Below are 23,920 nucleotides of genomic sequence, written 5' to 3' on the forward strand. Positions count from 1 at the left end.
GTGTGTGTGTGTGTGTGTGTGTGTGTGTGTGTGTGTGTGTGTGTGTGGTAGAAGAGGAAAGGTGTTGCTAGGCCTCAATTATGGGACTTATCCCAGAGTTATTTCTTTTTTTCCTGCCTTCATATCACCAAGAGACCAGAGGTACAAAGGCACCCAGAGAAATGATTGCAGATCCTTGGCCAAGTCGTGAGACTACCCTAGTTTAGAGTCCAGGAGTCTTACATTCTTGTGCTTTCTTGGACACTGATAGGCTAAAATTCATGTGTAATGGATACATTTGGTGGAAGGACTGTGGTGTTTTCATCTTCTCCCTTGGATTCCACTAACATCTCTATGCAAATGACTCCCAGATCTATATATCCAGTTCTAATCTCTTTTTTCTGACCTTGAAGTTCCTCACTCTGGGATTTAGTTTCCTCATCTCCCAAATGAGGAGGTTGTGGGTGGTAGCAAAAAACTGGAAACAAAGTAGATGCCCATTGATTAGAGAATGACCAAACACACAGTGCTATATGAAGATTTTCAACTATTAATATACCAGGAGAGATGATGAATATGAAGAATGCAGAGGGATAGAGCTCCAGCCTTAGAGTCAGGAGGACCTGAATTCAAATCTGGCCTCAGACACATGATACTCACTAGCTGTGTGACCCTGGGCAAGTCACTTAACCCCGATTGCCTCAACAACAACAAAAAAAAGAATGCAGAGAAGACTTGGGAAGACTTCTGTGAACTGATGCAGAGTGAAGCAGGCAGAATGGGAGAACAATATATACAAGGATGATGGTGTAAATAGGAAGAACCAAAAAAAAAAAAAAAACCTCTCAAAACTGAACACTGAGGACTTATAGAGACCATGCTTGACTCTGGAGAAGCAGAAAAAAATTCTAAAGCAGAAAAAAATTCTAAAGCAGAAAAAATTTGCTGAAAAGATTGAAAACTCAACAACTAAAGAAACGGTTGGTCCAGATAGTATCTAAGGTCCCTTCCGGCTGTAGGCCTTACAATCCTGTCACCTTACATTTTATATTCTAAGGCTCCTTCCAGGCCTGATAGTCTTAGTTCTGTGTTCTTTCTTCCCAGCATACTTTCTAAAGGTCCTTTTAACTCTAAATCTAATAATTCTCAGTCATTTCAACTTCCTGTGCCCTAGTTTCTCCTCAAGCTAGAAAATGAGGATAAATTAAGTTTAATTTAATTAAGCTGCCCTAAGTTGTGACCCCCTCCCCCATGCCCACTCTCTGCCCTTGACTTTGCTTCATCTGCTAAAGGGGATGATAACCCTTTCAAACCCCTTCCTTCTTCTACTATTTCTTGAAGAGGCTAAGGCAGAGTGTCCAGTTCATTGGGAGTGTTTGGGTTTTTACTTTGCCCTGGACTTCTGTGATCATCACCACTTTCTTTGAAATTCAGCTGAGAGTTGAGATTAAGTTTAGTTTGGATTGGATTTAAGAAACCAGCTCCCAGGGTATATGCTGGGCTTGGGGTATCTCCTAGATATTGAAAATTGATGCTTAGGGGTGTGGTTTGGTCAGTTTCATTGAGTCCTGAATAAGGACTCTGGGTACTCACTGAGTGATCTTTGGCAAGTTGCTCAGCTTCTCCAGGCCTCAGTTGTTTCATCCATCAAATGGGATTAGGACCACTTGTACTGCTTTGCTTATAAAGTATTTGAGGCATTTAAGCTTGAAAATGTGGGTTATTATTATGATTGTTATTATTGTTATTAAGTGTATGAGGCTCAAATCCAGCCTGAGTTACTTACTTAATGTTAATTTATTATTAATATCATGATTATTGTTGTAATAATAATAAAAATAATATCAGTACTACCACCAACAGTAAATCCTTTTATTAGCCACTCTGGTAGAAATAAAGATATAAATCAGAACTTGTTAACTGACCTTAAGACATGAGGACCTCAAATACCATAATATATAACAGAATGCAATAAGGGTATAAAAAGAGCAAAAGATAAGGGATCAGAAGGAGTTTTTTGTTTTGTTTTGTTTTGTTTTGTGAGGCAGTTGAGATTAAGTGACTTGCCCAGGGTCACACAGCTAGTAAGTGTTATGTGTCTGAGGCTGGATTTGAACTCAGATCCCCTGACTCCAGGGCCAGTGCTCTATCCACTGTGTCACCTAGCTGCCCCAGAAGGAATCTTAAGAGAGCAAACCAGTATAGGATCAGAAGAGAGAAAAATCATTTCCTACTTGGGGAGCCAAAGAAGACTTCTTGGAAGAGGTAGCCTTTGAACTAAACCTTGAGGAATAGATTATGTTATACCAGGTAGAGTTGAGGAGGTGGAGTTCTAAGTGTTGGCAATGAGGTAGATAAGTGTGGGAAGTAGAAGGGTGGGGTTGGGGAGGGGATAGTTTGGTTTGCTGGAGTCTGTTGTATACGAGGGGACTACTAGGTGGCGCTGAAGTGGATAGAGCACCAGTCCTGGAATCAAGAAGACTCCTCTTCCCGAGTTCAAATCTGGCCTCAGACACTTCCTAGCTGTGTGACCCTGGGCAAGTCACTTAACCCTGTCTGCCTCAGTTTCCTCATTTGTAACATGGGGGGCTCCTCACAAGGTTGGTGTGAGGCTCAAATGAGATAACTAACATTTGAAGAAGTGTTTTTCAAACCTTAACGTGCTAGGTGGAGCAGTGGATAGAATGCTGGGCCTGGAATCAGGAAGACCTGAGTTCAAATCTGGCCTCAGACACTTAATAGTTTTGTGACCCTGTTTCTTTTGTGCCCTTGTGACCCCATTATTTAGCAAGGTACCTTACACTAAGAGGCCTTTATGAATGCTTGTTGGATTAGACTGGATTTGCAGACCTTGCCAGTGCCTACAGATGCCTAGCAGGGCTCCGCTTCCTTGCATAATGTGCCAAACATTAAGAGCCCAGGGAAATGGATCCCCAGGGGCCAAGCCATGAAGACAGGACAGGGAAATGAGTCAGAAGGTTGGAAAGTTCAACGCATTGCTTATTTCTCCCCAGGAAGATGGCAGGGGAGAGACCTTGTGGCTAAGAGTGTTACAGCTGGTCCAAGGCGTGAGAATCGCCTGCCAGAGTCTCAGGGGACTCCCCAGGACCACAGTGCTGCTTTCCCAGAATATTCCCAGAACTCTTCACACAACCCCAACCTGATTTCCAGGAAGGAGTCTTAGAGAAGACTTGTAGTCGGAAGCTATGTGTTGGCATGAAGTTGTTGAGTGACCGGAAAGTCCTGGGAGGGACTAGAGCTGGAAGGGGCCTCTGAGGCCCTTTGATTTCATTCTCATTTTACAGAAGAGGAAACTGAGGCCCAGAGAGGGAAGTGATTGGCTCAGGTTGTAGAGGTAGTGAGCACCAGACCCTCTGAGGCTTGAGCCAATGGCTTTCCCACTGCACCACAAAGTATTTGCTTTATTTTTAGTTCTGTCATGTATGTATCCCTATCTAGTAACAGTCACTCATTTAGTCAATCAACAAACATAAATTCACCTTCCCACTCAGCACCAGGCACAGGTGCTAGAGAAACAAAGAAAAGAGTGACTAGCCCCAGTCTTGAAGGAGCTGGGGACATGCAGAGAAGGTGGGGTGGGCAGCCCTGCTTGAGCTCCCTCTGGGTTCCTGTTCCTTCCATCCTGGGTTTCTGTGCTGACCTTCACCTCCCAGGGTTAGATAACTCCCTGGAGCTCAGAGATCTGAATCTTTAGGACTTCCAGTCCTTGGGGTTTCCAAGATTTCCTTCTACTCTTGGGCTTTGGGACATCCCTGGGGCTTTCATGGAGGCTCCTCCATTTTTGCTCCCTATTGACTGGCAGGCTCCTAGATGAATCAGTCAGTCAATATACATTTATTGAGCACCTACTATGTGCCAGGCACAGTGCTAAGCTCTGGGAATACAAAAGGAGGCAAAAGACAGTCCCTGCTCTCAAGGGGCTTGTAATATAATAGAAGACATACATGCAAACAACTGTGTACTAACAAACTAAATAGAGAATAAATAGGAGATAATGAACAGAGAAGGCACTGGAATTCAGAGGGATTGGGGGAGGCTTCCTGTAGGAGGTGAGATTTTAGTTGGACCTTAAATAGCACAGGGCCCAGAGTTAGGAAGACCTGAGTTCAAATCTGGCCTCAGATGCTTAATAGCAGTGTGACCTTGGGCATTTAACCTCTCTGCCTCAGTTTCCTCAACTGTAAAGTAGGGACAATAATAGCATCTACCTTCCAGCATTATTATGGAGATCAAACGAGATAGTATTTGCAAAGTACTCAGCACAGTGCCTGGCACGCTTTCCTTCCTATTCTAACACTCACTACCCTGGCCACAGTCCCTGCCCTCATGGAGCTTATATTCTAATGGGAGAACATGCAAACAAATATATAATCAAAGCAAGCTAAGTACAGGATAAACAGGAAATAATTAACAGTGATGTTGGGGAAGCTTCCTCTAAGGAGTGGGATTTTAGTTGGGATTTAAAGAAAGTCAGGGAGGTCAGTAGCTGGAGAGGAGGGGGGAGGGTATACCAGGTAAGGGGGACAGCCAGAGAGAATGCCCAGAGCAGAAAGATGGAGGGTCTTGTTCATGGAGCAGCCAGGAGGCTGGGGTCACCAGGCTGAAGAGTACATGTCGGGGAGTAAAGGGTAAGAAGGCTGGGAAGGTAGGAGGGGGCTGAGTCATGAAGGGCTTTGAATGTCAAACAGAGCATTTTGTACTTGGTCCTGGAGGTAATAGGGAGCCACTGGAGTTTATTGAGGGGAAGGGGTACCAAGGTCATACCTTTGTTTTAAGATAATCACTTTGGTGGCTAAATTCAGGTATGAGGAGAGACTTGAGGAAGGGTGACCCCCCAGCATGCTATTGCAATAAGGCAGGTGTGAGGTGGTGAGGGCCAGCACCAGAGTGAGGGCAGTGTCAGAGGAGAGAAGTGGGAGTATTTCAGAGATTCTGCAAAGGTGAAATCACCAGGCCTTGGCGACAGCTTGGATATGGGGGGTAAGAGATAGTGAGGAGTCCAGGATGACTCCTAGGTTGTGAGCCTGAGGGACCAGGAAGATGGTGCTGCCTTCAACAGTAGTAGAAAAGGCAGGCGGCAGGGAGGGTGTAGGGGGAAGGATAATGAAGTCTGTTTTGGGAAGGTTGAGTTTAAGATGTCTACTGGACATCCAGTTTGAGATATCTGAAAGGTAGTTGGAGATGGGAGATTGGAGGTCGGCAGAGAGATTGGACCAGGAAAGGTAGATTTGAGAGTTATCATAATAGAGATGGTCATTAAATCCATTGGAACTAACAAGATCACCAACTGAAGTAGTCTAAAGGGAGAAGAGAAGAGGGCCCAGAACAGAGCCCTGAGGGTCACCTATGGTTCAAGGGCATGATCTGGAGGAGGAGAATCGGGAGAGAGTGTGGGGTGTCCTGAAAACCTAGAGAGAAGAGAGCATCAAGAAGGAGAAAGTGATCAGTGGCAGATGGCTCTTTGTGCAGGTCTGGGGTGGAAGAAATCACCAGCTGTTGTTTCTCATTGGATTTCACGATCATTTTGATTTCAGATTTCTGATAGAGTAGGTAGACATGTAGGAGCTGGGCAGTTTGCCTCTGTTCAGGAAGCCATCTTGGCCAGAAAGTCAGGGTGGGTCTCATCTAAATGTTGTACCTCTCCCAACACAGGCACAATGTTTTGTATACAGTAGTTTTTTAATAAAGGTTTGTTGAGTGAATTGGATTCACTTAGACAAGTAGTGTGGGAGAGTGGGCAAAACCTGGGATTTGTAGTCCCAGTACTTGAGTTAGAATCTGAATTCATCTATGGCCCTGCAGGTAGTAGGTGGCAAAGGCCCTTCCATTCTCCCCTCTGGGCCTCAGCTCCCTCCTTTATGAAATGAAGGAGGTGGAACATGCAACCCTCGAGGGCCATTCCGGCTTAGAATTCTGTGAGCCTTTGCCATCGCCTAGCCAACCATCAGGGCATAAGGTCCTGCATCCACTGGCTGTGGGAAATCGATCCTTTCCCTGATTCAAATGCAGGAGACTACTATGACCACAGGCAAGAAGATTAGAGGAAGGTAATATATTCCACAATGAGCAAAGGAGAATTGAGCTCACTCTGTTTTTCTCTTGCATTTGGATGCCAGAGAGGTTTGAGCTCAACATGATAGTATCTTCCTAGGCTGTGCAGAGAATGCAAAGCAGTCCAGTCATGCCTGAGTTTCTGTCTTATGCCTCTACAAAAGTCTGAGTGCCATGCAGTTAGGGACTGCACATCATTTAAGCTTCACAGCTCCCCTAATGCTTAGAGGAGCATTTTCCATCAGTCAATCAGCAAGCATTTATTATCTACCATGTACCAGTTACTGTGTTAGATGATGGGGAAAGAGGCAAAAAATGACAGTCCCTGCCTTCAGGGACAGCTAGGTGGTGCTGAAGTGGATAGAGCACCAGGCAGGCCTGGAGTCAGGAAGACCTGAGTTCGGATGTAGCCCCAAACACTTCCTATGTATGACAAGTCACTTAACCTCTGTTTGCTCCAGTCTCCTGACCTGTAAAATGTGTCAGAAGAGCACCTACCTCCAAGTGCTGCTGTGAGGATCAAAGGCGATCATGTTTATAAAGCGTTTGGCATAGTGCCTGGCACATACTAGGCACTTTATAAATGTTAGCTGCCAAGGAACTTATCTTCCCTGGGGGCGACAACACATGAAGATAGATATTTGGATAGATTTTTGTTCTTTAGTCAGTTCAATTATGTCTGACTCTCCATGACCCCATTTGAGGTTTTCCTGGCAAAGATCCTGGAGTGGTTTGCCATTTCCTTCTCCAGCTCATTTTACAGATGAGGAAACTGAGGCAAACAGGGTGAAGTAACTTGCCCAGGGTCACATGCCTAGTAAATGTCTTAGGCTGGATTTGAACTCAGGTCTTCCTGACTCCCAGCCTGCCTGGTGCTCTATCCTTTGCGGTGCAGCCTACCTGCCTAGATAGATAGATAGATAATAAATTAATACAAAGTAATTTGGTGGGAAAGGTAGTAACAGTTGATGGGAGAAAATCTGGAAAGGTTTCATGTAGGAAATGGGTGACCCTTGAGCTGAGCATTGTGGGAAATTAAGGTTTCTAAGAAGAGGGGGAAGTGGGAAGGGAGATCATCCCAAGCCTGGGGACAGCCAATGCAGTCATATCATGTGTGAGGAACAGCCAGAAGGACAGCTCAGCTGAAATGGAGAGGGTGAGGAGGGAGGGCGTAATGTAGAATCAGTCTGGAAAGGTTCCGTTGAATCCAGATTGGGAAGTGTTTTAAATGCCAGACAGAGTAGTTTGTAATTTACCCCAGAGGTAATGGGGAATCACTGGAATTTACCGAGAAGGGAAGTGACCGGGCAGGTCTGTGCTTTCAGAATCACTTTGGCAGCTGTGTGGAGGATGGATTGGCGTGGGAGAGACTGGAGGCAGGGAGACCAATTAGGAGATTACTGGGAGGTGATGAAGGCCTGAGCAGTAGGCATTTAAGACATTCATCTCATCAATCATTTATTAAACACTTAAACATTTATTAAGCACTTAGTGTGTACTGCATCCTGTCCTAGGTGCTAGGGAGACAAAGAAAGTTCCAAACAATCTCTGTTTTCAGGAGTGGTACATTCTAATGGGGGAGATAATGTGCTTATACATGGACACATACAGGATAGTACAGAGTAGATGGAAAGTACTCTTCTTTCCAAGAAGACCCTTCAGGACTCAGTGAGCCACCTACTGGCTCCCCACTGCTCTCTTGGGGTAAATTTGGGGGATCCTGGGCCGCCTTTAAGCTCAGTTCCCCAGAGCTACTGCACATCCTAGATTATGCCTGTTTACTTTCCCAGTGGGACTTCCATCCACCACTGACCCTAGGAAGGCTGAGCCAAGCAACCAAGGGCAGGCTCCATTTCTAGAATGTGTCTCCTACCCCATCTGTGATTGAGAATGTGTCTCTCTGCTTTGTTTCAACAGGGGATCTGCTTCACTAGCCTGGCACTGGGGCAACAGCTCTTACAGTGGCTCCTTTCGCATATCTGAGCGCCGGTGCTCTGATGACCCTCTACTCATCTGCAACCAGCTCACCATCTTCAGCATGGTGGCCAGTGATACCGGCTATTTCACCTGTAGCTACAGGGACAGCTCTGATTCGGAGGACCCAAGTTTCATGACCAGGGTGTACGTGTATGTCAAAAGTGAGTGTGGCCTCCCCTGGCCCCAGCCCCACCTCCCCACCTTATGCCAATTACATGCTAGCATTTGCTGTGCTCTCTGGGCCATCAACCACAGGGATGGGTTCAATACCTTTCTAGGGATAGTGATACCTCATGGGCTAGAAAATACCAAAATCCAAGCTAAGGCACCATGGGAAGATGGGAAGACAATGGATGAGGAAGGAGGTCTGTGAGACCTTAGGCTAGACACTTAACCTTTTACAGCCTCAGTTTCCTCCTCTGAAAAAATGAGGCTCTTGGGTCATAGATTTAGGACTGGAAGGGGCTTTCCAGGCCATTTAGTCTATGCACTTCATTTTCTAGAAAAGAAAACTGAGGCCTGGAAATTGAAGTCACATTCCATGACAGAGGCCAGATTCAAATCTAGGCCTTCTGAATCCAGAACCAGTGATCTTTTCACCATACTGCTGCTTTGAACTAAGCCTTCATGCTAGCTCTGAATTTAGAAGAGAGAATGTCAGAGCCAGGAGGGATCCTAGAATAGAGAATATCAAAGCTGGAAAAGATGTCTGAGTGGAGAAGTAGATGGAGTGCTAGCCTAGAATCAGGGAGATTTGAGTTCAAATCTGGCCTCAGAAACTTACTAGCTGTGTGACCCTGGGCAAGTTGCTTAACCTCTGTCTGCCTCAGTTTCCTTATCTGTAAATGGAGATAATAACACCACCACCTCACAAGGTTGCGGTGAGGCTCAAATGAAACACAATCTGTAAGGTACTTAGCCTAGGGCCTGGCACATAGTAGGCACTTAATCAAGGCTTGTTTCCTTCCTTCTCATTTTTTTCAGAGATGCTAGAAATTGAAACCCAGAAATGCCTTACCTAGGGTCCCAGAGTAGCAAGAGGAAAACACTAGCTTTGGCAGAGTACCTGATTTTTGAATTCTGCCTCTTCTGCTATGTTAAACAGCCCCTCTCCCTGGCCTCCTACTAGAGCATGGATGAGGAAGGAATCAGTGGAGTTGAGAAAGCTTTGGGGGTGGGAGTGGGGTTAGGAGATCCTCCATCAAAAGGGCTATCCCTTTCCAATAAAATTTGTATTTTTGTAACATTTTAAGCTTTCCAAGCTTTTTCCACATTCCTTACCACAATCCTGTGGATTAGATAGTGTAAGGATTATCCCTATTTTTCAGACAAAGGAAACAGACTCAGAGAGAAGTCATGCCCTTCATCACCCAGCTAATAAGCGTCAAAGGCCAGGGACTCAAACTCAGGTTGTCTGACTCCAAGTCCAGTGGCCTTTCTCCCACCCCCAGTGCCTGCCACTGCTGTGTCCTTTCCCAGACTGGGCTTAGAGGCTGCTTCACTTTCCCCTTTTCTCCCCATCTTTTGGCCTCATTTAAGGCTAGTATCCTTTTTCCCATGGATGCCTTGAAACTTGAGCTGGAGGTGGGAGGCTTGGCTTTGGGGGCCCTTTCCTTCCAGCTGAAGAGGAAGGTGCCTCCCACCTGGTCCTTTTCTCCAGCACCTCCCTAGTGATGGGCCGTCTGGGGCCAGCCCTCCTCTTTGCTCCAATTGGAATTCTAATTTCCTCTTTGAGCATACCATGGCCACCTCCTCCGACCCCTGGGCCACGGCAGGCGTCTTCTCCTGGAAATGTGCTTCAGGCCCTTCCAGGTCGGTTCCTATGGAGTCATTGTCCCTCACCTCTCCTGACTGAGCTGTCGATTCCATTAGGAGACTAATTTCCTCTCCCAGCCATCCTCCAGCCCCCTCATCCTTCCCAGTGCTCGTGCTGAGCTGTATGGTCTCCTCATTATACATCACTCGTCAGCCAGGAGCACAGAATCACAGAACTGGGAGGGACCTCTGAAGGTTTAGCATGAACCATATTTGAACCCAAATCCCCTCTATGACACCCCTTACAGGGATCATTTAAGCCTCTGCTAAAAACCTCCAGTGATGGAAGAATTCCCCACCTTTTGAGGAAGCTCATTGCTAGTATGGAGCTGTTATAATTATTTATGCCTTTCATTTTGTTCTCTTGTCTTACCACTATAGCTAGCATTTTGAGAACTATGTCAAATAATTATCAGGAGAACTGGGTATCCTTGCTTTACCCCTGTTTGTATTGGGAAAACTTAGAGTGTTTCTCCATTGCAAACAGTGCTAGCTCTTGGGTTTAAATATATGTCTTTGATCATATTAAAGATGAGCCTTTCAATCTCTATGCTTTTAGGGTTTGTAACAGATGAGATTTAAAGTTTATCAAAGGCTTTTTTCAGCATCCATCGAATAATTGTGACTTTTAAAATCTTTGTTATTTGTAGGGTTAATTTTACTTTTATTTGTTTGTTTGTTTGTTTGTTCCCTTATTTATCTGACCAGAGCTGTGATTTTATCAGTACAAGGAACTCCCAGTGAGAAATTTCCTCTATCAATGCAAATTGTTATTTTCTCTGCCACTTAGAGTCTGAGAGGTGCTTTACATATATATACATGTGTATGTATATATATAATATCTATTAATATATATATCGATAAATGATATATATCTAACATATAGTCCTGAGCACAGTGCCTAGCACATGGTAGGTACTTAACAAATTTTTATTGGTTGATTGATATGTTTATAGATATACATTTATAGATAAATGGTATGAGTGTGCGTGCATGTGTGTGTGTAATGAACTTTAAATGTTAACTAGCTGGTCCTGGAGGTAGATGAGAAGCCACTGCTTTCCATTTCCACACAAACATAAGCTCATTGTGTTCTTGTTTGTGAATCATTCTTACATCCTTGATATGACTCCAATTCAGTCACCGGGAATTATTTTCTGAACGTGTTTCTGTAAGTCAGGATTTTATTTAGCATTTCTTCATCAATGTTCATTAGGGAGATGGGGCTATAGATCTCTATCTTTGCTTTTTTTGGATATTGGGACCATTTCTGTCTCATCATAAAAGGCAGTCGGCACAGTGCCTTCTGTCCCTATTTTTGAGAATAACTTTGGTAGCATAATCTTTGCTTTTTCACTGTCACTCACACACTGTGATTTTTTAAAAATTAGCAAGATATAAAATTACCCCTCTCCCCCCACTTCTGTGTCTCCATGTCACCCTTTCTTCATGCAAATAAACATTTCATTTCTTAATCTTTCATTACCACCTGAAACTATTTAGCTTTCAATTTGGTCAGTTTAAAAATTTAAAACCTGGATCACCTGGCTTCCTTTGAGGAAATGATTCAAGTGTGTCCCTTTTTGTGAGCATATTCTTTGATGTTTTGGCTTACCCTTTTGAGATTTGTTATGTTGGGGTTTCAGCTGAGGTCCTTTACTCTCAGGAATGTCTCATTCCAATTTTGGATTTCTTGTAACTCCAGAGTCATCCCAGGATGCCTATGTAGATTGTTTTTTTCTTAGAATCAAAAGTTTTTTTTTTCTCCTATGCAAGATTTGGTCTTTGATATTGTCGTTCCAAAATTGGACTGTGTTTCTTGATAATTTAAACTCAAGGTTTATTTCTGCTGATGTCTTAAGGATTTCCTTGACCCAAACTTAGCCATCTGCTTCCAATAGCTCTGGGTAGGGTTTTTCTATGATTTCGTAGAGTATGGCATTCAGCTTTTCTTTTCATGATATTTTTCAGGAAGACTTCTAATCTATAGATTAATTCTCTGCAGCCTATCCTCAACTTCAGTATTATTGTTTGCAGAACTCTTGTGTTTCATTCTTTTTTAAAAAAAAATTCCTTCTTTGTCTCCTTTTTTTTTGGTATTACTTTTATATTGTCTTTTTTTTTTCCTTCTAGAATCTACTGATAGAAAGAGTCATTCTATCTTTTGTTCTAAGGTCTCTAGTCTCTGGCTAAACTTGTTGATTTTCACTTTAAGAATTCTTTTTCCAGGAATTACTTCTTTGATCTCTTCTCTTATTTCTTTGACTGCTTTTCTGAACCAATCTGGAGGTTCCTAGAGTCATTCTACTGGAGTGCCCAGACCAATGAGATGGTGGGTTGGTCTTCTTACCATTGCTGAGTCTTCTGAATTTGGAGACTTTTTAACTTGTATTATTTGATATGGTTAACAGAAAGCTGCCCCTATGGGATCTCTAGCTCTTAGTTTTCCTTCATCACCATTTTATGGAGGAGGAAACTGAGGCTCAGGACTTTAATTAACTTGCTGAAACATCACAAGGCTACCGCATAACAAAGCCGTGGGACTTTAGATAAATCACAAGCCTCAGTTTCTTCCTCTATAAAGTGAGAGAATTAACCCACAAGCTCACCGATGTCCCTTCTAACTCTAAATCCTCAGAATCCATGAATCTAGGGAGGAATCCAAGAACTTAAGGGGGAGGTTTGATTTGGATTGAGCAAATGAAGGAATCTTTTGTTCATCTTTTCCTTTGCTTTTCTGTCATCCCACAAACATTTTTCAAGCATCATCCATGTGCAGGAACTCCATAAGATAAAAAGAAGATTAAGATGTGGTCCTGGTCCCCTAAGGGATTTCCAGTGTAGTTGGGGTGGGTTGATTGGACCTGCCATCCCACTGGTATTGAGCACTCCCTTGATCAGTGCAGATTGGCTACTCTTTTTCAATTTGTAGTCTCAGAGGTTTGCCTACAGGACACCCAGAGGTTTCCCAGGCTCACAAAGCCAATATGTGTCCAAGGCAGGACATCAAAGCAGATTTTTTGACTCCAAGGCCGTCCATAATCCATTGAACCACCCAGCTTCTCTTAGCAGGAGCAATAGGACATATTTGGAAGGGGGGGGGAGGCAGACACATTGAATCACAGATTGTCAAAACTGAAAAGAACATTGGAGACCACACATTCAACTCCTTCCTTCAAGAGAGGGGAATATTAAAATCCTGGGAAGAGATGTACTTTGCCTGAGGTCACACAACTGCAAATGTCTGAGCAAGGACCCAAAGCTAGGCTTTGAAAATTAGTCTAGATGATATCTAAGGAGTGCTCCTTCAGTTCTAGTATCCTCTGGGCTCATTTCCATTCTATTCAGCTTCCTCCTTTCACCAATCTAGAAATGTTTATTAACTATAAGTTGTTTTTGTTGAGTTGTTTCAGTTGTGTCTGACTCTATGACCCTATTTGGGGTTTTCTTGGCAAAGATACTGGAGAGGTTTGCCATTTCCTTCTCCAGATCATTTGACCAATGAAGAAACTGAAGCAAACAGAGTTAAGTGACTTGCCCAGGTTCACACAGCAAGGAAGTGTCTGAGGCTGGATTTGAACTCAGGTCTTTGTGTCTCCAGGCCTGATGCTGTATTCATTATGGCCCCACTTATCTGCCTAAATTATAAGTTAGTATGACCAAAAAAGAAGGTCACCAATCAAAAGCAAGGGATAAGATCTGGGTAGCCTGAATGCTCCATTGGTAGCCATGAAATGTCATAAGATCTAGAGGAATCCCCCCTCCCATGATAGTGAAGGTCCAGTGTTTAGCATTTATGGGAGGCCATGACTCCTTCCCCTACCCCAATGATGGGTGGAGGTCTGGTGTATGGCATTTAAGGGAGGCCATGACCCCTTCCTGTCCCCTCATAGATGGAGGTCCCGTATGTAGCATTTATGGGAGGTCATAACCCTTTCGACACCCCACCACCCCCATGGATGTAGGTCCCATGGTGTGTTGCATTTATGGGAGGTCATGAATAAGACTGCCACAGAGTAGCACATGTGAATGGACTGGGAGCTGTACTCTTGGATCTGGAAAGAAGAGAAGCAGGGATGAAAATAGTCAAGACTATTGAATGAAAGAACTTCTCAACGGAATGGTGCCTAAGATCCAATAGTCAGTCGGGGCCCAGAGCTGGAGGAGCAAGGAGAGGGAGGAGGTAGCACCTCCAGAAGGTTCCCCAAAGATCTGAGGCTCTTATCTGTACAGTTGGTCTCTAATGTTCCCCAGATCCCCCAGAAAAGGTGTCAAACTGCCCCCTTCTTCCTCTAGTCCGCCCTTTGGTCATTTCTTCAACATTAAAACACTACGCGTCAAGTCTGTCTCTTATCATCTCTTGCTTTTTCAACAACCTCTTGTTTGGTCTCTCTCCCTCCAGTCATCTGTTCTCCAAATCTGTCCTTTCTACAGCTGCCCAAGTGATATTCTTAAAGTCCAGATCTGACTGAGTCACTCCTCTGCTCAGGAAACTCCAGTAACTCCCTGTTACCTCTAAGACCAATGACAGATTCCTCTGTTTCACATTTAAAGCCCTTCACAGACTGGCTCCGACCTTTCTTTGCAGCTTTACTGGACATCACTCCCATTCCCACACTTAGAAGTCTCACCAAACCGATCTGCTTACTGTTCCATACACAAGACACTATTTCCTGTCTCTGGACTTTTGCTCAGGCGGCTCCCCATGCCTGGAATACACGCCCTGCTCTTGCCTGCCTTTTAGAATCCCCTGACTCCTTCAAAGTTTGACTCAAATGACACCTTCTCCATGAGACCTTTCTAACTTAGCCTAGCACTCCCCTGCCCCCAATGAACTCGTTCTTATCTCCTCTCTCTTTCTATGGGCTATGCACTTGTTGTCTCTTGGAGGGCAGGAACTTTTTAAATTCTTGTCTTTGTGCCCTTAACATCTGACACAGAACTTGGCACATCATTGGCATTGAATAATTCCTCGTTGACTTATAGTTGACTGGTGAAGGAAACTGAAAAAGATTAACTTCCAAACTTCCAAAATGGTAACCACTGGGAGGGTACCCTGGGCCAGTCATCTTCGGGTGGGCAAGCGTGGGATGGGGAGGCTGAGAGTGATGGCAGTCCCACGAGCAGCCTGCTGGCAAGGTGGTGTTCAGTACCCCACCACCCACCCACCCACATCGACACATGCAGTCATACGCACGCACGCATGCACACACGCACACACATACACACACACACACACACACACACACACACAAGAATCATCTGGTGATGGGGTCTTTGTCTTATTCCTGCCCTTGCTGAGCTTTCTATGTTTCAAGGTCTTCTTTATTTGAGGTGGGTGGGATAGTTACCTTACACTCTGCCATCTCCCCAGACTTCTCCAACTCCATCATTTTACAGAGGAGGAAACAGAGTTAGGAGGGCCCTTAGAACATAGGCTATTGAAATTCTAAGAGGTTTTTTTCAGTTCTAACATTCTATGCTCAATGTTCTAGGCCCCTCCCAGCTCCAACATTCTCTGCTGTAGGTTCTAAGGTGACCCTCCCAGCCCTGACCTTCTGTGTTCCAAGGCCTCTGACACAGCTGACATTCTATAGGCTTCATTTTTGTCTCTTACCAGGCTGAGGTTTGGGGCTGGCCTCCCCACAACCCACAGCTAGTTGTGGCCTTCTTTCTCTAGACCTAGGATATGACCCAGAGTACTGTTGTTTTCCCTGGCTGTCACCCTTGCTGTCACCATTCTTGAGGCTGTCTGGGGTCAATTAGATTTCCTGCCACTGGGCTAGGCCTTGAAGGTAATGTCCAAAGCCATTGTACAAGAGGATCCTGTGGGCCAAAGGCCCTTTGACCATCACCCTGAATAACTTGTCTATAGGCCAGGTTAAGGATAACTGATGGAGTCCTAGAAAAATATGCAGGGGAAGAACCTTCAATGCCCAGGGCCCCTGACATTCCCTTAGCAGCTGGCAGAGCTCTGTGCGTGCCCTCAGGAAGCTTGGCAATGCCCAAAAGATGGCTTGCCCTGCATTTACCTCTTCCATTTGTGTCCCCTTTGTGCCAGGATATTTTGGCTGTATTTTAAGATGACTTGGACCCATCATGGCTAATAACATAGAGCCATCTGTATGCCAGATTCCAAAGACCTTCCTGCCAGGTCTGGTGGGCTCAGCACCCTCTGTGCCTGACTGCAAATCTGACACATGTTCACACGGTCATTTTTATAGGGTCCATCTGGAGATAGTGTACCTTTCTCTGATGGTTAAGTCACCCGAGCAGTTTGGGAGTGGGGCTTTGCAGGCAAGTTGGAACGGAGGGAGAAGAGCCCTGAGGTACCCTAAGGTCGGCCAGTCTGAAACGTCAGCCACAAAAGACAAAGTGCCAAGAGCAGAGAGAGACCACTTGGGTCTCATGCTGAGCCTTGGGGCGCCACTGCTTAAGGCCCTCGCCAGCCTCGTCTTCTACAAAGGGACTCAGGCTCGAGAGAGAAAGCAAGCAAGAGACTCGATGACATCGCACAAACTCTTGCCAACTACATTTTGGTCAGGCTGTGCCTGGAGACAGTGTTGATGGTGTGCTCAGAGTATATCAGGGCATGTGATGCAACTGTTCCCAGAGCCCCAGGAAACCTGAGGCATCCAGGCTCAACTCTGTAACTGACCTGCTGAGTAATCACAAACAAGCCCCGTTTTGTTTAGGCTCATCTATAAAATGAGAAGATTGGACTAGGTGCTTTGTCAGGGCTCCTCTACCTCCCAAACTTTGTGTCCTAAGGCTCTTCCCTCCCAGCTCAGACATTTCTTGTTCTAAAACTCCTCCCAGCTCTGATATTCCATGTTCTAAGGTCATCCCAGCTCTGACGTTCCCTGTTCTCCCAGCTCTGACTTTCCTTGTTCTAAGGTCCCTTCCAGCTCTGACCTTCTCTGTTCTAAAGCTTCCCTCAGCTCTGACATTCCCTATTCTAAAGCCTCTCCCAGCTCTGACATTCCCTGTTCTAAGGCCCTCCCAGCCCTGACATTCCTGGTTCTAAGTCCCTCTCAGCCCTGACATTCTCTATTCTAAGTCCCTCCCAGCTCTAACATTTCCTGTTCTAAGACCCTCCCAGCCCTGACATTCCCTGTTCTAAGTCCTTCTCAGCCCTGACATTCTCTATTCTAAGTCCTTCCCAGTTCTGACATTCCCTGTTCTAAGGCCTCTCCCAGCTCTGACTTTCTGTGGTTCTATTACCTTCGCGATCCTAAGCAAAGGGAAGCTTTAGGGTTTTAGCTTTCAGGAGCTGCCTAGCTTTGTCCCTATTGCCTGGGGCTGGGACTTTTGCTCCCACAGCCTTTTTGGAGCTAGGGAGGCAGCTATGGCCTCTACCCAGATCCATCTTCCTGCAACTTTTCCCTGCTGTGGAGATTCTGAGGCCACCTGTCAGGCACATGTGGTCTGTCTGCTGGATTCCTACCCTAGAAGCTTAAGAAGGGTCTCATCACTGGTACTGTGCCCACCTTCTTCCTCCTCCTCAGCTTGTGAAGCCACCATGGAAACAGTTCTTAGAATCCAAAGGTACTATAATCCTCCAGTTGGGATAGGGGGTGGGGTGGGGAAAGATGTCACCAATAGCTGGAGGGATCAAGAGTAGCTTCAGGAGTTTTGGAGTAGGCAGTGGTATTCCCATTGATGACCCTGGAGGACTTAAGAGGACAAGAAAAGTTTCAGTTTGGGACATCTTGAATTTGACCGTGTGGCATCCACGTGGAGATGACCCACTGGCTACTTAGAATATATCACTGGAGTTCCCATCAGAATTCAGTACCAGAACCAGAGATCTGGGAGTCATAGGCATGTAGAGGAGGGACAGATGAGGTAAGGCATGGGAAGATTTGCATGTCAGCTTTGAGACTGTTCCCTCCTAAGAGGCAGGGGCCCTGACTTTGGGGTTGTACAACCTGGATTCAAATCTCATCTCTGTTTCGTTAGCCCTATGAGTTTGGCAAACTATTTCCCCTCCCTGGGACTGTTTCCCCCATCTGTAAAGTGAGAGGGTTGGTCTGGATGGTTTCTGAGGTCCCTTCCAGCACTGAAACTCTGATCCCATGTATAACCTTCCTGTCTTTGGACCTCATTTCCCTTCTCCATAAAATGGAGGGACTGGACTGGATGGTCTTGACACTCTCTAGGTCTGTGGTCCTATTGTTTATCAAGTCACGTGATCCTGAGGCTACAATTTCCTTATCTGGAAAATGGGAATTATCATACTTTCTTGACAGCCACACTGGGAGGGAGGAAGAGAGGGAAAGAGGTACTGTGATCTGTCAACATTAAAGTCCTGTAGACATGTGCCTGTATAGACTCTTATTATCTGTTACTTTAGGGATCAGGTCTAGACTTGTGATTCCATTTGTGTAGGCAATTCCTGGTAAGATAATGCCTTGTGCCAAAGCAGGTCGGTGCCTTCTCCTCGACTCGTAATCTCTAGAAGACCTTGGTAGTGTCTTAGAGGATAGCCTGGGAGTACTGAGAAGTTCAATGACTCATCCAGGGTCACTCAGTAATTATATGTCAGAAGTGGGACTTGAACCCAGGTGTTCCTGGCATTGAGGCTGGTTCTCCGTTCCCTACACCCTCCTGGTAGTTTACAAAGACAAAATAAGGAATGACACTTATCATCTAAGTTTAACCCCAGGAGAGGGGCTAGAGGTGGAAAGAAGGAGGCACCGTAAGCCAGCCACATGCTTAGAGGACTGTCATATTTGGAGCAAGGCCTGATGTCCAGACTGTAGCTGCTCTGCCCATTAGATGTCCTGGTTCACAAACCAAGGGTCTGCTTCTGTACTTGTTGCAAACGACCTCACCTCAAGAGGTCAGTCCTTGAGAATAATGCCTTTATCTGGGTCCCTGCTAGGGAAGGCAATGTGAAGGTGAATTCAAAAATGTTTTCATTTACTCATGGCCACTGATCTCTTTAAACATACTCATGAGAAACTTACAGACTAACCTGTTCCTTCCCTTATTCCTTTGAGGTTTGACAGCCACAGGATAAGTCCTGAGAGTTCATCATCCGCCTTCTCTTTCCCACAGATGACAGCCAGCCCTTTGTGCAAAGATACTATGACGAGCCACTGGTGATCACTGTGTTTTCTGGAGCACAGGAAGTGATTGTGCCCTGCCGAGTCACTTCCCCTGACCTAAATGTCAAGCTGGATCTGGTAAGTGACTCCTTTGGGATCTCAGAGAGGCTTATTTAGAGCTTAAATCTAAGGCGTCTTGAAATGTAGAGGGAAGATGTGTGAGATAAAGTTATTTTGTTTCTTTGCCAACTTTCTTTGGAGTGCTCCTAAGAGAGTCTTTGCCGCCACACTCCTCACCTATCTAATTCACAGCCACTGAGGTCTTATCCATTTGATAAGCTTCCTTCAGATACTATGCAAGAAAGCCATGTTATTGAGCCAGCCCAAATACCTTCTGAGGTAACCTCCATAGGAGTAGCATTTTGACAGGCCTACCCAAACTAGGCAGGGACATCTGCTTTTGAGGATCAACAACAGCAATAATAGCAACTTGTTGTTCAGTCATTTTTCAATCATGTCTGACTCTTCGTGATCCCGTTTGGGGTTTTCTTGGCAGAGATACTGGAGTGATTTGCCATTTTCTTCTCCAGATCATTTTACAGATGAGGAAACTGAGGCAAACAGGGTGAAGTGACTTGCCCCCCAAGGTCACATAGCTAGTAAGTGTCTGAGGCCAGATTTGAACTCAGGTCTTCCTGATTCCAGGCCCAGAGCTCTAACCACTGCACCACCTAATTGCCTCTGATAATAGCAGCTAGCTCTCATTTATCTATGGTTTTAAAGTTTACAAAATACTTTCCCCATAACAACTTTGTGAAGAAGGTAGTATAAGTGTTATCACCCCCATTTTTACAAAGGAACAGATAAATTGAGGCTCAGAGAGTGGAAGTGATTCACCCAAGGTCATCCAAGAAAAAAAAATCAATTCAAAGATTTGAACCTAGGTCCCCCAATACCAAGTCTGATGGTTTTTTCTCCTAATATTTTTTGTTTATTAGAGGAAGCTAGGTATCACAGTGGCTAGAGTGCTGGGCCTGGAGTCAGGAAGACCTAAATTGAAATCTAGCCTCAGATACTTACTAGCTGTGTGACCTTGGGCAAGTCACCTAACCTCTGTCTGCCTCAGTTTCCTCAACTGTGAAATGGGAGTCATAAGAGCACCTACCTCCCAGTATTGTTGTGAGGATTAAATGAGATAACATTTATAAAAAGTGTTAGTGGGGCAGCTAGGTAGCACAGTGGATAGAGCAGCAGCCCTGGATTCAGGAGGACCTGAGTTCAAATCTGGTCTCAGACACATAATACTTACTAGCTGTGTGACCCTGGGCAAATAACTTAACCTCATTGCCTAGCACCCCCAAAAAAGTGCTTAGCACAGTGCCTGGCACATAGAAAGTGATTAATAAATGCTTATTTACTACTCCTTCCCCCATCCCAACCCCCCTTCCAATATACCATACTATCTCTCAAGGTATTTTGGTCTTCCTTATATAACCAGGAAGATGTACACACCTTCCCTGTTCCTAATGGTCTGTGACTCTGTAAGTCTGTTTCTGACAGTTGAGGTTGGTTTTAAACACTGCCAAAGGCCAAAAAATTCTTAATTCTAAAACATCGTCCTCCTGGGACTTATCTGGGCAGGCCTGGGCCACCTTGGTGAATTGTCATTCATCCTCCTGCTTATGAAACTTAAGAAACTCACAATTCTATTGCAACATTAGCCCCATTTTGCTGCTGAAGAAACTGAGGCTGGAGAGGTCATAGTATCATTTGTTTTCAAGCTAGAAGGGACCTTCCAGATGAGTTGGTCCAACCCCTGGGCCTTATCCGAAGTCACAGTTAATAAGTCACAGCTAATCTAGTTCAAGCCCCTCATTTTACAGAGATGGAAACTGAGACTTAGATAGTTGAAGTGACTTGCTAAGGTCATAAGTGGCAATGTTGGGACTTGAACCCAGGTCTTCTGGCTTTTCCTATCATACCAGAGTGCCGCTTAAGAATGGCCCCTGAAGATTTGTATGAACTGATACAAAGTGGAATAAGCAGAACCAGTAAAACAATATACACTCTGACTCCAACCACATAAATAAAAGGATTTGAAAAATAAACCAAAACCCCCCAAACTGAATGCTGTGTAATTGAAAGGACCAAGCTGGGATCTGAAGGGGATTGAGAAAAATGTGCCTCCCTCCCATCTTTGGAGAGGTGGAGGACTACGGGTGTGGAAGAGTATATATACTTTTAGATGAGGGTGCTGCATGGGTTGGTTTTGATAAACTGGTTTTTTCTCCTCTTTCTTTTATTTCTTTGTTATCAGGATGGCTCATCAGGGAGGGGAAGGAGAAGGGATATATTTGGAAATGAGAATGATGTCAAAACAAAAGATATTATTTTGAGTGAGATTAAAAAAAAAAAAAGACTGGTCCCCTAAGATAGTTCTACTCCTGTCAGGAGGGGCTGTCTCAAAAGGAAAAAGGAAGGTGCCCCTGTGTTTTGGGGACCTAGCTTCAAATAACAGGGCTGGTCAGGGAACGCAGGATGCAGTCAGCGGCAGAGGTATGCACCCAGCTGGCCCCTACTACCAGCCTCCATCCCCTCCTAATGAGGGCGGGCCCGGCCGGCCGCACCCAGCCAGCCTCGGTGACTGCTTGGAGCCTCCATGTCTCCTTCCCATGCCAAGAGGAAGCTCCAGGCAAGGAAGGGACCCAGCTAATTTCGAACATCCTTTTTCCCAAATTAAACGGCTGCCAGCAGCCAAATTTCACCTTGAAAGGACAAAAGGGGTGGGGTGGGAAGGGGGACATCCTTGCTTGTCTTTCCCAATGTACTAACCTTCTAAGAAGAAGGCAAGAGCCAAACATTTCCCTAGCAGCCGGAACGGGTGTATAAGTGATGCTCAGAGCCTTGTTTCTTCACCACCTTGGGTTCAGGGAATGTCAGAACTGGGAGGGGCCTTAAGACAGAGAATGTCAGAGCCAGAGCTTAGAACAGGGAATGTCAGAGCTGGGTGGAGCCTTAGAACAGAGACTTGTCAGAGCTTTAGAACAGGGAAGGTCAGAGCTGAGAAGAGCCTTAGAACAGGGAATGTCAGAGCTGAGAAGAGCCTTAGAACAGGGAATGTCAGGACTGGGAGGGGCCTTAAAACAGAGAATGTCAGAGTTGAGGGAGACTTTAGAACAGAAAATGTTAGATCTGGGAGACTTGAGAACCCAGAACATCAGAACTGGGAGAGACCTCGAAGCTCCTCTAATCCAAGCCTCTCATGTCCCAAAGGAGGAAGCTCAGAATATTTTCCCTTTCCCTCCAGACTGAGAATGATCATAGTCCTGAGCCCCAAATCCTTCTTTTGCACCAACCTTTTCATGGTTCCATCAGGGTGACAGCCAGGTTCTAGTGGCATTTCTTCCTCTAACTTCTGCCTCACTGGGCCTTATCTTCCTTATCTGTAGAAGGACTGGGCAGGGCTGGATTGGATAAATTAATCCATCAAGCATTTATTAAGCACCGTCCAGGTGCCAGGTTTTGTCCTAGATGCTGGGGATAGCGAGACAAAAATGAAAGTCCCCGACCTCATGGAATTTACCTTCTATAGATCTCAAAGTGCCCTCCCAGAATCAACAGAGCAAGTTTACTCCAAGAAACATTTCTTAAACCCCTCCTATATTCAAGTCCTTGTGCTTGGCACTAGGGATTTTAAGATGAAGGACGCCAGCCATAGGAAGTCTAGAATCCCCGACAAGGGCATAGGCTGTATAGGCAAATAGGTACAATACACAGTAAAAATGGCATCCAAGCAAAAGCCTGAAACCGAAGAGGTCACATTTTATGAAGGCTTCTCTGCTGATGGAGCATCTAGATAAAGCAGTGGATAAAGCCCTGGGCCTGGAGTCAGGAAAACCTGAGTTCAAATCCAGCCTCAGACATTTCCTAACTGTGTGACCCTGGGCAAGTCACTTCACCCTGTTTGCCTCAGTTTCCTGATCTGTAAAAGGAGCTGAAGAAGGAAATGGCAAACCACTCCAGTATCTCTACCAAGAAAACCCCCAGTGGGAGCACAAAGTCAGATGTGACTGAAAAACAACCGAACAACAGTCTCTGCTAATAGCAACAAATGACTCGATAGGCATTAAACTTTACAAGGCATCTTCAAATGACATGGCCTATTTAAAGTGCTTTGCCAACCTTGAAGCTCTGTATATATGCCATTAATAATAATAATAATAATAATCTCCAGACAAGGTCTCATTGGGGGAGGCAAGTGGTTATCAAGAGTTTCGCCGAGAAGATGACACATCATAGAAGTTGAGGATCAGTATGATCTAGTGGAAAGGACCCTTAATTGCATCCTTGAGTCTATCCTAGATCTAAAACTGGAAGGGATATCAGAAGCCATCAAATCCAATCACCTTATTTTACAGAGAAGGAAACTGAGGGACAGGGAGGGGAAAGGACTTGCCCAAAGTCACACAGAGGATACCAGATCTAGGGCTGGAAGGGAGCCCAGAGACAACCTAGTCTAACCCTCTCCTTTGACAAGGGAGGAAATTAAGGCCTAGAGAGGAGACTGGTCCTCTGACTGAATGCAGTCGTTGGAGCCCAAGGACTTAGGTTGGAATCCTGGCTCCACCACTTACTGCCTGTGTGGCCGGGGGCAATCTCTTCCCGTGGGCTCCCATCCCTGGAATGTTCTCTCTCCTAATTGCTGCCTTTTGGAATTCCTAGCTCCCTTCTGGCCTCAGTTCCAGCTCTACCTTCCTCATGAGACTGTTCTTGAATCATGGCACCCCTCAGATGCTAGTGACCTTCCCCATCATCTCATGTCTATTCTGTTCTATATGTGTCTTATGTGTAGGTTCTATGTGTGTCTATTCTATACATGTCTTAGGTTTTGATGGGCCCTATATGTGTCTATATGTGTCTTAGGTTTCTATATGTGTCTATTCTATATGCGTCTTAGGTTTTCTATGGGTTCTATATGTGTCTATTCTATACATGTCTTAGGTTTTGATGGGTTCTATATGTGT

General features: G+C 45.1%; 1 protein-coding gene across 1 annotated transcript in view; it reads left to right on the forward strand.

The window, feature by feature from the left end:
• LOC114023373 (vascular endothelial growth factor receptor kdr-like) overlaps window positions 1-23,920 on the forward strand; it is a 223,277-nt gene that overhangs the window by 85,668 nt on the left and 113,689 nt on the right. Inside the window, exons 3-4 of the mRNA XM_027835990.1 lie at window positions 7,969-8,189; window positions 18,907-19,034. Of these exons, the coding sequence (XP_027691791.1) occupies window positions 7,969-8,189; window positions 18,907-19,034 (349 nt within the window). The remainder of the gene's footprint in view (window positions 1-7,968; window positions 8,190-18,906; window positions 19,035-23,920) is intronic.

This window comes from Vombatus ursinus, unplaced genomic scaffold, assembly GCF_900497805.2.
Source record: "Vombatus ursinus unplaced genomic scaffold, bare-nosed wombat genome assembly UNPS02004423.1, whole genome shotgun sequence".
NCBI lineage: Eukaryota > Metazoa > Chordata > Mammalia > Diprotodontia > Vombatidae > Vombatus > Vombatus ursinus.